The sequence below is a fragment of the Ciona robusta genome, chromosome 12 (genome assembly GCF_009617815.1).
Source record: "Ciona robusta chromosome 12, ASM961781v2".
Classification (NCBI taxonomy): Eukaryota; Metazoa; Chordata; class Ascidiacea; order Phlebobranchia; family Cionidae; genus Ciona; species Ciona robusta.
This window is the reverse complement of record NC_143246.1, coordinates 1,909,885-1,925,743: the sequence shown is the minus strand read 5'-3', so window position 1 is coordinate 1,925,743 and position 15,859 is coordinate 1,909,885. Positions and strand designations below refer to the sequence as shown.

The 15,859-nt window shown below is 34.6% G+C and overlaps 2 protein-coding genes and 2 long non-coding RNA genes across 5 annotated transcripts; 2 read left to right on the top strand and 2 right to left on the bottom strand.

Annotated features, from left to right (window-relative positions):
* Window positions 1–1,677: 1,677 nt before the first annotated feature.
* LOC149726373 (uncharacterized) lies at window positions 1,678–2,957 on the bottom strand. The gene is made up of 4 exons (XR_016386182.1): window positions 2,276–2,957; window positions 2,156–2,209; window positions 2,018–2,055; window positions 1,678–1,858 (listed from the first exon to the last, which is right to left on the bottom strand). It is a non-coding gene; the product is annotated as an uncharacterized LOC149726373 (long non-coding RNA).
* Window positions 2,958–3,072: 115 nt separating this feature from the next.
* LOC149726372 (uncharacterized) lies at window positions 3,073–4,647 on the top strand. The gene is made up of 3 exons (XR_016386181.1): window positions 3,073–3,818; window positions 3,875–3,939; window positions 4,560–4,647. It is a non-coding gene; the product is annotated as an uncharacterized LOC149726372 (long non-coding RNA).
* A 313-nt stretch (window positions 4,648–4,960) lies between these two features.
* Window positions 4,961–15,703, top strand: LOC149726370 (protein DGCR6-like). The gene is made up of 6 exons (XM_089890734.1): window positions 4,961–5,460; window positions 5,920–6,002; window positions 6,349–6,426; window positions 13,713–13,834; window positions 14,466–14,585; window positions 15,195–15,703. The coding sequence occupies exons 1-6, from the start codon at window positions 5,312–5,314 to the stop codon at window positions 15,249–15,251; spliced, it is 609 nt and encodes a 202-aa protein (XP_089746860.1). The 5' UTR covers window positions 4,961–5,311; the 3' UTR covers window positions 15,252–15,703.
* Window positions 6,843–12,805, bottom strand: LOC149726371 (uncharacterized). 2 transcript variants are annotated; one of them, XM_089890732.1, is made up of 7 exons: window positions 12,378–12,805; window positions 11,567–11,646; window positions 11,096–11,279; window positions 10,504–10,695; window positions 9,784–9,947; window positions 9,156–9,376; window positions 6,843–8,402 (listed from the first exon to the last, which is right to left on the bottom strand). In XM_089890732.1, the coding sequence occupies exons 1-7, from the start codon at window positions 12,450–12,452 to the stop codon at window positions 7,753–7,755; spliced, it is 1,566 nt and encodes a 521-aa protein (XP_089746858.1). In that variant the 5' UTR covers window positions 12,453–12,805; the 3' UTR covers window positions 6,843–7,752. The 2 variants fall into 2 exon arrangements, with proteins under 2 accessions (XP_089746858.1, XP_089746859.1); XM_089890733.1 differs by having other exon boundaries at window positions 9,156–9,373.
* Window positions 15,704–15,859: the final 156 nt, after the last annotated feature.

Here is a 15,859-nt window from a genome sequence, read left to right as displayed (position 1 = left end):
TTTTGTCATAAAGTAATTCATAAAGATGTGTGTATTTGTGCAAATACGCATTTGTAGGCTACAACTCTTCGACCACGTACAGAATTGGTAATTTACATAAGTTGTCCTCGGACCGCGAATTTATTATTAATTCTATATATTTAACCAAAAATTAAATTAAACATTAAAAATAATTAAAAAGGTATGAGATTGACGACTGACGAAGATCTTTTTTTAATACTTATAATTAGAAAACACAATGGTCTCAGGTTCACAACATTTGATCTCGATCATGATCCACGGAATAATGGTAACTGTGCCGTGAATGCTCGTGGTGGTTAGTGGTATCGTAGTTGCCATGCTTCCAATTTAACGGGGATTAGCTAAACTGCCAACCAACACTAGCCGGGCTGCAAGTTGGTTTCACTTCCGCGGGCATCAATATTCCCTCAAATTTATAGAGATGAAGTTCAGACCCATTTGAGCATCATTTATTATGCGATAACTTTAACTTTATGTGTATATGCAACTAATATTACCGCAGGTTATCGTATACTGCCTGAAAATACACTAATCGCTATCTAACTTTCTTCTTCATATATGTAAACTTAACTATAGTTATAAGAATTCCCAAATTAATAAAACGTATGGAGATCTGTCGTCACATCAAGATTCTGACGCCGTATCACTAAACCATAAACGTAGAAATTCAGTTCTGTTAATTATTATTCGTTTGCAACTAGACGAAGTAATTGCGCAAATAAACATGTGACCACTTTATTAAAGAAACTTCTGAAAAATAGAAACAGGATTAGAATACCTTCATAATTTATGTGGCTGGCGTTGGTGGAAAGCCACTACGGCACGACAAGCCCCCAGCCAATGGTAGTGGGTTTCTACTCTGGTGAGAAACCCTTGCGGGATGTTACTGTCCACGCAGGTTAAACAAACCCCCATAGACAAAAATAATACAATGACGCACATGAACACTGTGCGCAACAAGGAATACACCAACAAAAAGACAAAAATATTAAAACGAGTGCAGCGACATACATGTGCCAAACATGCAACAAACACAACAGCTCAATCATATCAAATAAAATATGGTTCAAATCCTAAAGGAAAATCTTTCGTAGTGTACACCATTTCCGAATTAAAAGATATATAAGTCGCCATGTTGGTACCGCGATACTTTCGTCTCGTCGTATCTTCACACAATATAATAATAACGTCCGGATGTTACGCACCGCTTTGACCGTTACAAAACTGCGTCAGGTTGTTACGAACCGCATTGACAGTGACCTAAATATCTGAGCGTAGCATCACTGGCGGTGACGTCTACGCAACAACCAGACCGTGACGTAACTCAATCAAAATTGACGTAACCGCACCGAACGCATGGTCATGAAAATGCTCTGACCCACCGTATCGACGTCGTAGCGTAATTGTGACGTGGCCATCGTCCCAATCACGCTACAGGACGTTTCAATGTAAAGTTACGTGTGGAAGTTTACGTTACATTAGTTTAAGTGTTCCTAACATATTTATGCGCATATTATATTGCGTGTTAATATTACTCGAGTATTTGTGCACCAACATGGCGTTCTTACCAAGCGACCTGGACATTATATACACAGAATAGAGTGTACAACAACAAAATCTGATCCAGCAAGATGTTCGCTATAATTTCTTTGTAGATATTTCAATGACATGCAAAATGCACTATAGTAGTGACTGACTAAAAATCGCTGGCAACATTAGGTCCAGCAAAATAAAGGACAGCAGCGCAGATACACACATTCAACACACAACTCATACATATAAACTTCAAATCTCAAACCGTGTATCCTTTATCGGCGTCTTCGTCTTTGTTCTTTATCTGTAAAGTTAATATTGGTTACGAAAAAGGGGAAACGAAAAAGGGGAAAAATTAAAAGCAAAAGCAGTATATTAAAAAAAGTTTATTCAACATTTAAAATCGTTTCAAAGTTATCGTTTATTACTAAATATTAAACATTGATAATACAAAATACCATACCTTGCGATTTTCTTCGGCAGCTTTCTTTGCTGACTTTACTGCAAAAAAATGTTATCTTAATTTATTTGCTGACATTTCAGCAAAAAAAACGTTATCTTAATAAATGACAGTTTAAATAGTATATTAGGTCATAATTACCTTCATTCTTCCTTGAAAGTCGGCTTGATCCTCTGTGACGTCACACACCATGTTCTGTAAATTTTAACTTTAAAACTTCATTTATTGCAAATTAAGTTTCTGGCGAAACAAAAAACTTACGAAGTGGGTTCTTCTGTTGCATTATTACCACTTCGTGACGTCACATCATCGATGTTTCTAGAAAAGAGGTTATGTAGGTGACAATGCCAATTGTGATTTATACTTTACCAAATCTTTGATCTTCTTGCTTCGCGCTAATATAGCGCAAATATAATTAAAAATATACAAGTAATGTGCCTTGCATCGATGCAAAACGCGCATGGGGCCCCATGAAAAAAAAAACGCGAAACGCAAGCGTAAAACAAATCGCATTATGGCAAGCGCATGTGGTTGAGCTATGACGTAACAATAACGCGAGAAATTGTGTCGAGTTGTGACGTAACGAATATAACGAACGCATCAATTGTGACGTAACGTCGCGAGTAACGTATATTGTGACGTAATACAGCAGAACCGTCGCGATTTCTGAAACAGAATATGATGAAGAGTAATCTAAAGTTAATATAATAAAGTAATAGGCGCAAGGCACAAAACTTGTGGCATAACAGTATTGCATATACTGCAAAACAATATAGTATATTAAATGCAGTAAAATAGTCAGTATAGTTTGAATATTACACTAATGTAATAAAATAGAACTTAACTCAAGTCTTTCAAGAAAACTTGTTGAAACCTTCAAACTTGTACATCAGCCTGGAACAAACTTCCTCTAAACTCGAACGTGCTAACTCGCTGTAGAAGAGGCGTTTTATACACGAAGTAATCAAGGCGGGCGTAATCAGCTGGTGCGAGGCGTCAGTCACGTGAGCAATCTGACTAATCAGCTTCAAGGATAAGATAGCGGGCTGATTATGACGTCAGCTCAACTTTGTGATGCAACAAACTAAGTTCACAATGATTCGCGAATTTGGATTGTCGTTTTAGGGGAATTGTTGATCCACCATTCCAAACTATTTGCACTAACTATAAGACATATGCACACTTATGTAGCTTTTATTTCACAGTGTTATAACTTTTTACGCATTTATTTCACAAGAACTCAATATAAATTACTGTTTTACGTGGCAGGACCCCGAGTGTAAGGTACAATCCTGGTCGAAATCTGAGATCCATTGCATGCCATGCTGATGCGAGACCTTACCCTTGGAAAATAGAATGGTTAAATTACTACATCACAATACACATTTAAGTCCGTTCTTGTGCGCCATATGTCGACTACGAAACAAAGGCTTTTATCAGTAAAAAACAATCAGCGGTTTCCGTTTAAAAACTTCATACTCGGCACAGTAGCAGATGTAATTTTATTTCATAATTGATATCCAACAGTCGAGTTGTAAAGTATACATGTGAGGATAGTGGATGTTATGTATGTCTGACACATCAACACGATATAACACAACAGCGAGCATATAGACTATGAATAGACCATGTAGCCGTATAAGTATTTTATGTTCTTTAATTAAATATCCCATTTCTCGTTACAGATGGTAAACAAAGCTTTACTTATCATTCTGGTCTTTGGACTTTTGCTGTGTGCGCACACTACAGATGCTTTCTGGGGAAGGCGGCGTAGACGACGTAGAGGAACAGAGGGTTACTATCCGTAAGATTACCAGATATTAGACCAATGAACATGAAACTTAGATATTTACTATACAGGTCGCCCTCTGCCGGTTCCGCAGGACCGTCAGCGCAGAGATCCACGGGAAAGACGGACGGTATAGGTATACTTATTTATATAACATAATATATCGTAGGGTGGGGAAAGATGGGACACCTTTTTATTCTATTTTCTCGTCCCATTTGGTACAAAACAAAAATTATTCAAAGAATTATAAAACCATATCGTCACGACTCTCACAAACCATTGTTAATTGTTTAAAACACGATCAGGATATTTAGATATTACGTGCTAAACGTGTCCAATCTCCCCCCACCCTACTATACCATTTTATTTATACAACATAATATATATAGCAAGCGCATGGCTTCATATACTTATAAACTACTACTATTAATATAGAGGCTGCATGTTTATGCTCATTAGGTTGAATTAACAATTCATTTTGAATACTTGCAGACATACGTAGATTAAATTTTTAGTATATAGTAGGTTGGGGGAAGATAGGACAAATTTAGCACGTAATATCCGTATATCCTGAGCGTGTTTTAAACAATTAACAACAGCCTATGAGAGTCGTAAGGAAGGGGTTTAAGCAATTTTTAATGTTTTTTGTTTACTACCACATGAAACAAGATAATAGAACGAAAAGGTGTCCCATCTTCACCCCACCCTACTAGTATAGTATATATAAATATACAGAAGACATTTTTTACTTTTCAGAAGAATGAACGAAGAGCGAATTCGTTCAAGACAACATGAACTAAAGTTTAAATAAATCGTAGAAAACATTAAACAAGTTTCAAACTTATTTGGTTGTGTTTTATAATATAGTTTGGCATTGCGCAACAAACAATCGTCCGGACAGAATGCCGCAATTTCTATTGTAATCACTCCGGTGTATTAACTAATACCTACTGATGAAGCAGAAACGTATTAAAACCACTTCGCTTATAACATTAACTTCTAACATTACAAAATAATATTACTTCTTTGAATGTTTTATATTTATTACTATCAAACAGGACGTGAAAATAGAATGAAAATGTGTTTCATCTTCCTCTATATATAACTGTCGTCGCGGTGTTACAACACACGACGACAGAATAACAACATGTCACCATGTCACATTACATGTTAAATTGCAAATTAATGTGTTTTCAACGTTTCATTCGTAAAAGAGTAAAATACTGCACGGTGACAATGGTTATTGGGCCATTGGGGTACAATTAGCGCCCGGATACTATTAGCAAAGTCTAATACCGCCCGGTATGAATTGTAAAATGTTTTCCTGTGTTTCTCCGATGTATTTTTTGTGGTTGCAAAAATGTTAAACTTGCTTCGTTTACAGATTACTTAATGGGTCATTTTAATATATAGATGTACAAAAGTAACAAACAAGTAATCTGGATTTTGTGTTACAGGTTAGAGCTCTCAATAAAGTTATCATTTAAAGTAAAACGAAACGGCTTTACATGGACAGTGATCAACCAGTTGAATATGTACCATACTCTTTCACCACAGCTAGTGACGGCCCATGCTGTAGTAGTAGCCTCAGTGATTCACAAACCAGGCAATACCAACTGTTAGACAAATTGCAAAACTTGGTTCAGAAACTTCCAGGGTAAGTTGGTTTGTTATGTGCAGTTTGTAATATATTGCAGTTATTTTATATCTATATGTAGTAGAGTACGGGAGGATTGGACACTTTTTTATTCCATTTTCTCATCCAATTCTGTAGTAAAAAAGGAACATTTAAAGAATTATAAACCAAATTCCCCACCCACTTCCTTAGATCATTGTTAATTGTTTAAAACGCAATTAGGAAATTTGGATATTATGCGCTGAAAAGGTTTTCAATGTAATTTGCCCAAGTTTTTGGTTTTAGGCTTAGGGTTTAAATTGAATGTGTAAAAACCGCAAAACAAACAGGTCCCAACAAAATAGAAAAAATCAAATTTGTCATCACCAACTAGCGAAATTATTTAGGCTACTTCCCACCATATTGCTGTAAAAATTTTGGGGCCAAAAGAAACATATTCTATTCCAGTGCTACCTAATACACATTATATATTTCACTTAGAGACCAGCAACAACGATTGCCTCATAATCTTTTATCTGATATCGCTTCTTCACTACTTGATGCAGCTATCTTCACAATTGTTGGTAAGTGATTATTTTATTGATGGTTGATTTATAACTTGACAGTGAACATTATGTGTATTAATATACCAGGTCCATGTTTATTTGGTGTATAAGAAGACATCCGTGTTATAACTTGACAGTGAGGTGTATAAATACACCATGTGTGTCTGGTGTATAAGAAGACACCCATTTTATAACTCGACAGTGAGCATGAGGTGTATAAATACACCATGTGTGTCTGGTGTATAAGAAGACACCCATGTTATAACTCGACAGTGAGCATCAGAATGTGATGTATTAAAAATAAACTTTCTGATATTACACAGCCAATGGAATATTTAAAACAAAGTTCTTGTTTAACTTTCAGCTGATTTAGAAGAAATTCAACATTTAACTGAGAAGAATTTGTACGCACAGCGACAGAAGCTTGTAAGTGACCATGCAGGTAATTTAACTGTAAGTAGCTGTAAACTATGCAGGTTCTGTAACTATAGTTTTGTCAACAAAGTTATAGGTAATTTTTGTTGGGGCTAAGTTGCTAAATCTCGTCATATGGCATGCCACGCTATAGGACCTCAGTCATGTAGATTAGTTGTATGACCATATATGAAACATGTTTCCTGATCTTAAACTATAACTAAAAATAGCTTTGTTTTAAATATTGTAATATATGTATATATATATATATATATGCAGTTTAAGTTTTATTGTAGTAATACTATTGTAATTGGTAAACTGTCTATGTTTTAAAATAAGTAGTATTTGATTTCTTTTTGACATAAATTGTAGTAGGCTATAGTTATTAAAACAAAAATTCCTAAAAAAACAAACTTTAATTCTGAAACAACAAAATATCATGTGTCAATTTTTAATATTTATTAATAATGCAGCAAATAGAATCATTTTTTACATAATAATTATGACTGTAAAAGTTAACCCCTACATTATATAAATTTATATACAAAACACACGTAAAATCACATGATAACATGAGTATGGCTAATGTTGCAAAAACAGAAGAAGTTTTTAAGATTGTTTATAATAAACATTTAAATGAAATCATAAAATCACATATGGTGTATTCCAGGCTGTTGTTTTTTTAATGGGTGTGCACTTACCGCACATAATTACTTTATTTCATATAATTAATTACTGTATTACAACTAAACTTACAGAAATAAAACAGTGGCTACAGTACTCGCTTCATAACGATATCCTACAGGGTTCACAGCTTGATGCTGCTACCATTGTAGGCAAATGTGTCCTTGAGCAAGACACATGATAATTGCTTTTTAATCTGGTTGTCACTAAGTAATGACACAAAGTTATAAAGTGAATGCATGAATGAATGTAACTTGCTTTGAATGTAACTTGCTTTATCCTTGCGTGGTCAGAAAACAACACTCTAACACAGATGTTCTGTTTCATACACCACATGCTAGCTTCAAGTTCCCATGTATGTTACTTCGTGTGTGATTATTTTTCAGGATTTTTTTAATTTTTATGTATGGCTGATAATTTGGACAACCTCTGTTTTATACACCTCATGTCAGCTTCAAGTTACCGTGTATGTTACTTGTTTTTTCCTAAGATTTTTTTAATGTTGGAACTTGTAAGTAGACACAGGGTGGATAAAATAGACACCTCTCTTAAAGTATAATTTTAAGTTACATACTCTGCATAAGTAATTCTACATTTATTGATGGCTTTAGATTGTATATCGTTATTGTACATTGTCAGCTTTGTTATTCGTTAACATTTGTTCGGTTTTCTATTTGTTAACATTTGTTGGGTTTTCTGTAGTGTCAGATAGACTTGTGTTGTTTCTTTCTATCGACACATAATCTGGTGTTTGGACTGTCTTTGCATTCAAAGCAACAGTGTTTGGCACGAGATACCCTTCTTCATTCACTGGTGTCTTTATTAAACTGTTTAAAATTGCTCCAGCGGTTTGACTTCTTTTCAGGGTTGTCGGAATGTAAATTTCATTTCGTTTCAAAATCCTTCTGGTCGATTTTCGCTTTTGAACTCTTGCCGCTGAAGCGTAAAGTGTAGGATTTCGTCTTTTTCTACTTGCAGCGTAACTTAACTCGGAAACACTGCTGTTTTTTGATCTAAGGCTTTCTGTTTCACTACGGCCAGCAGAAAAGCTTTGCCCACTCATAGAGTATTGGCTGCTAAAAGATTTCATTTTTGTGTAAGGTCCTAGTTCTTCACTGGCAAAATAAGCTTCATTTTCTGCTCCCTGAGTTGTCGGTACTTTGTCAAACACGCTTGAATATTTGCTGAAGATCCTCGGCCTTGATTTTATCGATTTTTTGCTTTTTGGCCGTTTTGGAAGGCTTGGTAGTTTTCTAATGTATTCTTGCTTTGCTGTTTCATTGCTTGTGCCTGCTACTGCTTCTGAATTGCCAGCAGCACCTAAATATATATATATATATATAAAATCTATATATTACTTTCTTTTTACATTCTCTCGAGGCGGAAAAACCAAAGTCGTAATAACACGGGTGTTCTGCTTCATACACCTCATGCTTACGAGTTACCATGTATGTTACTTTATGTGATTATTTTTGGTTTTTTTTTATGTATGGCTGGTAATTTGGACAACCCATTAGTAACCACTGGGTTGGAGCAATTGCTGTTAAGTGTCTTGCCCAAGGACACATACGGACACAATGGTAGCAGCGTGCATTCTTATGCTATATATATAATTGGTTATTCGGTGTATTGGAATATTGGTTACTAATTTATGTATTGTAGCAACCCCAGGGTAGGACTACCTACAATGTTCGGCACTGTGGCGTAGTGGTTAGCGCGTCTGCCTGTAACCAATAGGTAATGGGTTCAAGGCTCAACGCTGCTACCATTGTGGGCGTATGTGTCCTTGGGCAAGACACTTAACGACAATTGCTCCAACCCAGTGGTCACTAATGGGTTGTCCAAATTATCAGCCATAAAAAATAATCACTCACAAAGTAACATACATGGTAACTCGTAAGCTGGCACGATGTGTTAAACCCGTGTGATAACGACTGTCGTTTTCCGGCCTTGCGAGGATGAAGTAAGTTACATTTATTCATTCATTCACATTCAATGCCCGTCCACTCGGTTTAGCATAAATACACCTATATGGCGCAATATGGCTATTCTGTAATTAATTAGTTAACCTACCTATTAATTTTGGAACTGTGGTCACTGAGTTGATGGTTTGGTACAGATTTGGTGGTTGCCCTCTTCCAAACACATTAACCGGGGTGGGTAGGGGTGAAACATTACGTGGGGGTGTAGTGGGGCTTGTAGGGGGCTGGGTATTCCCCTCACCCATGTATATAAAGGTGGAGGAGGGTTCAGTTATATTTCTTCGAGGGTTTTTGTCAGTTGGATTCTTCCTGCTAAACAAGTCAATTGTGTATATAATTACTCACATTTAAGTCATTGACGATAATATAGAATGGAAAGGTGTCCCATTTTCCCCCACCTTACTATTATACTTTAGGTTTGAAAATAAATGGCCTATCCTATCCTACTGAGGTTACAGTCCTACTAGTTGAATGAATGAATGTACCTCCTCAACATTCGTTTTAACACGGGTGTACACCTCATGCCAGCTTACGAGTTACCATGTATGTTACTTTGTAGGTGATTTTTTTTTTTATATTTTATTATTTTTTTATGTATGGCAGATAATTTTTGCAACCCATTAGTGACCACTGGGTTGAAGCAATTTCTTTTCCTGAAATGATTTTTTTTAAAGATTCCACTCAGCAAATGGCACACTAGTATAAACAGATTATCATACCTTTTAACATAGACTATACTTGCAATTAAAACAAGTAGAGAGATTGCCAGTAGTCCGATTCCAATATAAAACATGAATGGCGTCATGTTATGTATCATGTTTGTTTCAGTTACAGTTGTGACTGGATATTGCCTTCCAATAACACAGTCGCTCTTGCTACAGTTCTGTGGGAATAGATTTAGGTTAGAATTAAGTTCTGCATAGGCTATGAAAATAATACTGCATCATTTTTCTCTTTTAAGTAACATTTTATAACATTTTTATGTTTTCTTATACACCAGACACACATGGTGTATTCATACACCTCAAGCTCACTGTCGAGTTATAACAAAAACAAGGGTGTCTTCTTTCACACTAGACACACATGGTGTATTCATACACCTCATGCTCGCTGTCGAGTTATAACATTGGTGTCTTCTTATACACCAGACACACATGGTGTATTCGTACACCTCTTGCTCACTGTCGAGTTATAACATGGGTGTATTCTTATACACCAGACACACATGGTGTATTCATACACCTCATGCTTACTGCCGAGTTATAACATGGGTGTATTCTTATACACCAGACACACATGGTGTATTCATACACCTCATGCTCACTGTCGAGTTATAACATGGCTGTATTCTTATACACCAGACACACATGGTGTATTCATACACATCGTGCTCACTGTCAAGTTACAACCTTGGGTATTTTTGTTCTGTTATCACATACCTGTATTTGCGTTTGATTATTTGCCAAGTATGACCCTTCGCACAACCCTGTCTGAAGTTCTCCATCTTTATAACAATAACGAGATCTTCGTTTATTCCCTGAAGTGCAAAACGCACTGCACTGTTTGTCATAATCTGCCCATGTAGACCACTGGCCCAAACATGTTGTGTTTTCAAGACAGCTTCTCCATTCCTAGGTAAAAGCATATATCATTGAATGCATCATTATTCAATAAATGAATTACTTTTTTGATTTGATGTAAATGTGTTTCTGATTACTTTAGCAAAGTTTAAATAAATTTTAAACGAAAAGACAGGATATAGCAACAAAACAACAGTTGTTAAAACTCGCTTATAATTAAAAACATATTTACAATTAGTTAGAAAAAAATAAACGTGATCGCTACACCTAGCATACGACAAGCCATTTAAGTTTAATTATTATCAATTTAGTCTTGTAATAGAAACAAAAGTGTGCAAAAAAAAAACTTTTTACAAGTAAAAACAGATAAATTTAGCTTAACAGAAACATACATGGGTTTAAAAATCCTTTAAAAGTAAGAAAAGATAAATTTTGCTTAATAGAAACTTACATATTGCTTGCAAAAGTTGGGGTCTACAGTGCAGTCTGCAACTCTCCATTGTAAACTTAAATAACATTGAGGATAAATATTCGGGTGAAGAGGAAACTTGCAGTCAGACCAGTCATTATATGGAAGCCACTGTGGACAGGTGTTGGTTCTTGGGCAACTTATGACTGTTCCATTTGGTCGAGTGCTGCAATATTGAAGTGTATGGTATCAATAATCTTTTACAAAGTTGGAAATAACATTTTTTTAAATAAAGTTAGAAAAATCATGGATGACAAATTTATTTCACTACTTGTGCGTTTTTACCTTTGCAAAAAAATTTTTTTTGCATTTTTTATGTTGGATTTTTTTGTTAGCTTTTGAAAATGAATTGCCAACAATAACACATGTATAATAAAAAGTCAAATTGGTGGACACTTAACACTTTACTATTTGTGTCCCAATTTAAAACAAAAATTATATTATACCACTTACAAGCTTGGTAGTTGTAGTAAATATTCTTTTTCTGCTGGATCCATGTTAAGTATGATGTCTTCTTTGGCATTTTCTGATTTCTGATTATAAAACAAGTAATTTAGGAATCTTTAAACAAAATAAAATTAGTATAGACTTATATAGGTGTACCGGCGCCGTGGCGTAGTGGTTAGCGCGCCTGCCTGTAACCATTAGGTAATGGGTTCAAGGCTCGTCGCTGCTATCATTGTGGGCGTATGTGTCCTTGGGCAAGACACTTAACGGCAATTGCTCCAACCCAGTGGTCACTAATGGGTTGTCCAAATTATCAGCCATACATAAAAAAATGAAAAAATCCAAAAAAAATATTCACCCACAAAGTAACATACATGGTAACTCGTAAGCTGGCACGAGGTGTTAAACCCGTGTGATAACAACTGTCGTTTTCCGGCCACGCGAGGATAAAGTAAGTTACATTCATTCATTCATTACATTCATAGGTACAAATTCAAAATCTTAAATTTAAACCAACAGTTACTAGCTCTTATATTTTTTACTAACTTTAATTAACTACACATTTTTCAGCCTTAAATTGAGCTTTTAATTTGTACCCAAAATTATGGCCTAAATTTTTAGGCTTAAGACTTTTATTTTAAAAATTTTTCAATGTCATGACTTTGCTTTTATGTGACAGTTTTCAACAAGTAGTTTTTATTTCAAGCTGTTTTAACAACCATTTTGTTACTAATTCCATTCTCGTTGGTTTAAACTAATTTGGTTTTGACACCATTATTGGAAAGATAAATAAAATTTATGTTAAATCTGTACTTACTGTATTTATTCCTTCAGAATTAACAATTTGATATAAGGCTAATTGCAGAATCACGTAAAACATAATTCCCATCATTTTAGAAACAAAAAGCGTAATCGCACAACAATAAAAAAACTACCATATAAAAGAGCGCTGCCAAATATATAGTGAAACTTTTTTCTCCCAGCTATCACATGATTGTTTTCTCTTCTACCTTATTCGGCCCACTGCTGTATTAGCAGCAAATAATAGAACTCAGAGCAAGCACCCATGATATGCTGCATCACCTTTCAGGAAGCAGAAGACAATGGAATTTTTAGGACAATAAAAACTTTGCGTCATGTTAAGAATAAATAACCTCAGCTGACGTGAATACATTATCAAGCTTTCACCTTTTTAGTTTTATAACCCTATTGGCTTGCTATAAACACTACCAATATAATCGATTATTTTTATCATGAAAAACCTTCAACTCAATGGTCACTAATGGGTTGTCCAAATTATCATCCACGCATAAAAAAACAATCACCCACAAAGTAACATACATAGTAATCCGTAAGCTGGCACGAGGTGTATGAACATCCGTGTTATAACGACTGTCGTTTTCCGGCTAGCAAGGATAAAGTCAGTTACATTCATTCAACCTAATAATGGCGCAGATTAATCCAACATTCTACAGTTGTTTGTAGCCATTTTTTGTTGTTTGTTTAACTTTGGTGTATGTATGTTAGTAATGAGAAGTTTATATAAGAAATTATACCACTAAAAACCAAATAGAAGAGTGCTTTTCAATTGGAGTAATTTAAATTCTGTTCTTTAAACTGTTTTGTTTTTTTTTTATTACTACATCTACATTGTTATTTTTAATAAATTTTTCAACTTATCAATAATTCGCTGTTTTATTCACTATTCAGTATCAAATATTAAATAAAAAAATAATCAGTGTAATTCAAAAAGTTACATTTATGTCATAGGTTTATTCTGGCCCAGTACTACAATATCAGTAACTACACAATATGAATAAATGTAACTTAATTTATTGTCGCACGGTGGGGCAGCCAAAGTCTTTATAACACGAATGTTCTGTTTGGGTCATTATTTTTGTAATTTATATATGTAACTTTGTGAGTGATTATTTTTGTAACTTATATATGTAACTTTGTGGGTAATAATGTTTAAAAGACTTTAATATTTTTTTTCAAACTTAAATTTGTTAACAATGTAGACAACCCATAAATGACCACTGGGTTGGAGTAATCGCTACTAAGTGTCTGCTTAAGGACACATACGCCCACAATGGTAGCAGCGTCAAACCCAGAACCAATGATTAATTATTATGTTGTTTTCTATTTACAGGTTTAAAGCAACAATTAAGTCGCGACCAGCGAGAAGACGCACGAACATGTAAACCACATAATAAACAGATCATGCAACATAAACACGAGAAACAAAAAAGAGAATTGAACGAAAGATTAAAGGTGCAAAGCTCAAACTCCTATTGTATTTTTACATGAATGATAATAACAGGAAAAGCAATTTAATTCTACAAATTCTATTTGAGACAAACGGTTGCCTGGTGTGACATGTCGTCCTAATTTCAATGCGTAAACAGCTGCGCATTGTATTTTTACATAAATGATAATAACAGGATAGCAAATTAAATTGTACAAATTGTACAACACTTTAAAAACATTTTTGCCTATTGTGACATGACATCTTAATTTTTGTAATGGATGCGACATGATATGTTTTACCAGCGCTGTAGCACAGTTGGTTAGCGCGCCTGCCTTTAACCCACAGACATTGGGTTTAATGCTCGTTGTTGCTACCATTGTGGCCTATGTGTCTTTGGGCAAGACACTTAATGGCAATTGCTCCAACCCAGTGGTCACTAATAGGTTATCCCAATTATCAGCCGTACATAAAAATTATAAAAAAAAATATGTAATCACCCACAAAGTAACATACATGGTAACTCTAAGTGGGCTTGAGGTGTATGAAACAGAACATTCGTAATAAATCGACTGTTGTTTTCCAAGCAAGTCAGTATAAAGCAAGTTACACTCATTTCTATATTTTCACTTTTTATAAATAAATTGTTTTTTTAAGAAAGAACTTCATGATTTAGACAAGCGTTTGCTGGTGGAACTTGACCAGAAAGTAATGATGCAACAAACCACGTTGCAAGCTGCGGGCGTGCCTGGATTCTTTGTTACCATGGACTCGAAGGTGGGAAACTAGTATATAGAATAATTGGATAAATGGAACTTATTTAAGCACGGCTGGCCAACGAAAGGTATTATAACGCAGGTGTTCTGATTCATACACGTAATGCCCGCTTACGAGTTACAACGTATGTGACTTTTGTTCTTTTCTTTATATTGACAACAATTTTTAAAAAAAGAACACTTATGCCAACAAGGTAAAAGCATCAAGCATTGAAACCAGTATCCTCTGGTTACTAGTGACAATCTAACTACTATTTTATGCCATTTATAGCATAAACGAATAAAATCGTTTAAGAAATAAAAAAAATTAGTATTTAATTTGCAATGCTTATAAGCTAATTATAAAAATAACTTGGCATAAATTAAACTACTTGGGGACCAAAAAAAAACATAGAAAATGCGATTTTGGGTAAATGCAGATAACTTGAATCAAATACAGCACTTATGTAATTTTCATTGGGCTTACAATAAATGTTTTGTTTGACCGTTTATTTCAAAGTAACCAGTTTTAAACAGGCATTCAATTTCTTGGTAAATAAACAAATAACATTTAACACTTCTTTTTAGCAGGGCTTTATACATTTGCGATTGTAATCTTATTTTTCTGCAGGATTTAAAACTTCAAATGGTGATTCTTAAGTTAATTCATGACGTAGCATCATTATGACATCATCATTTATATTGTTTCTATTGATCTGTTCTTTTATTTCAATCGTAGTTAGTACCAATTATAGGCATTCAAGTTTTTCAGAGCCAAGTTTGAATTAGCAGATTGCAAATTTCGAATCGTTTTTGCAGTTGTTGCGATTCATGGTCACTTTTTCACTGACAATTATTTATTTTGCAATGGCTATGCTGTCATTTCGTTATTTTCTTGTTTCTTATCTTTGTCCTAGCAGGTCGCAAATTTTGAATCGTTTTTACAGTTGTTGTAATTCAGTGTCACTTTTTCACCGACAATTATTTATTTTGCAATGGGTATGCTGTCATTTTGGAACTTCCTGGTTTCCTATCTTTGTCTTGGGTGATGCTGCAATAAAGATTCCAATCGTGCTAAAATATTTAACTATTCAGTGAAATTATGATAGCTTTATATCTTAATAAACCACTACTTTTTAACTTGTTCTTTATACTCTGTAGTTTATTTATCCACGTGTGGCAGTAAAACAGTGGTTATTACACGGGTGTTCTGTTTCACAGATGTTGGGTTTACTACATAACTTTGTAGGTAAATATTTTTTTCTGGGAGTGTTTTTATTTTTTTAGTGTATTGCA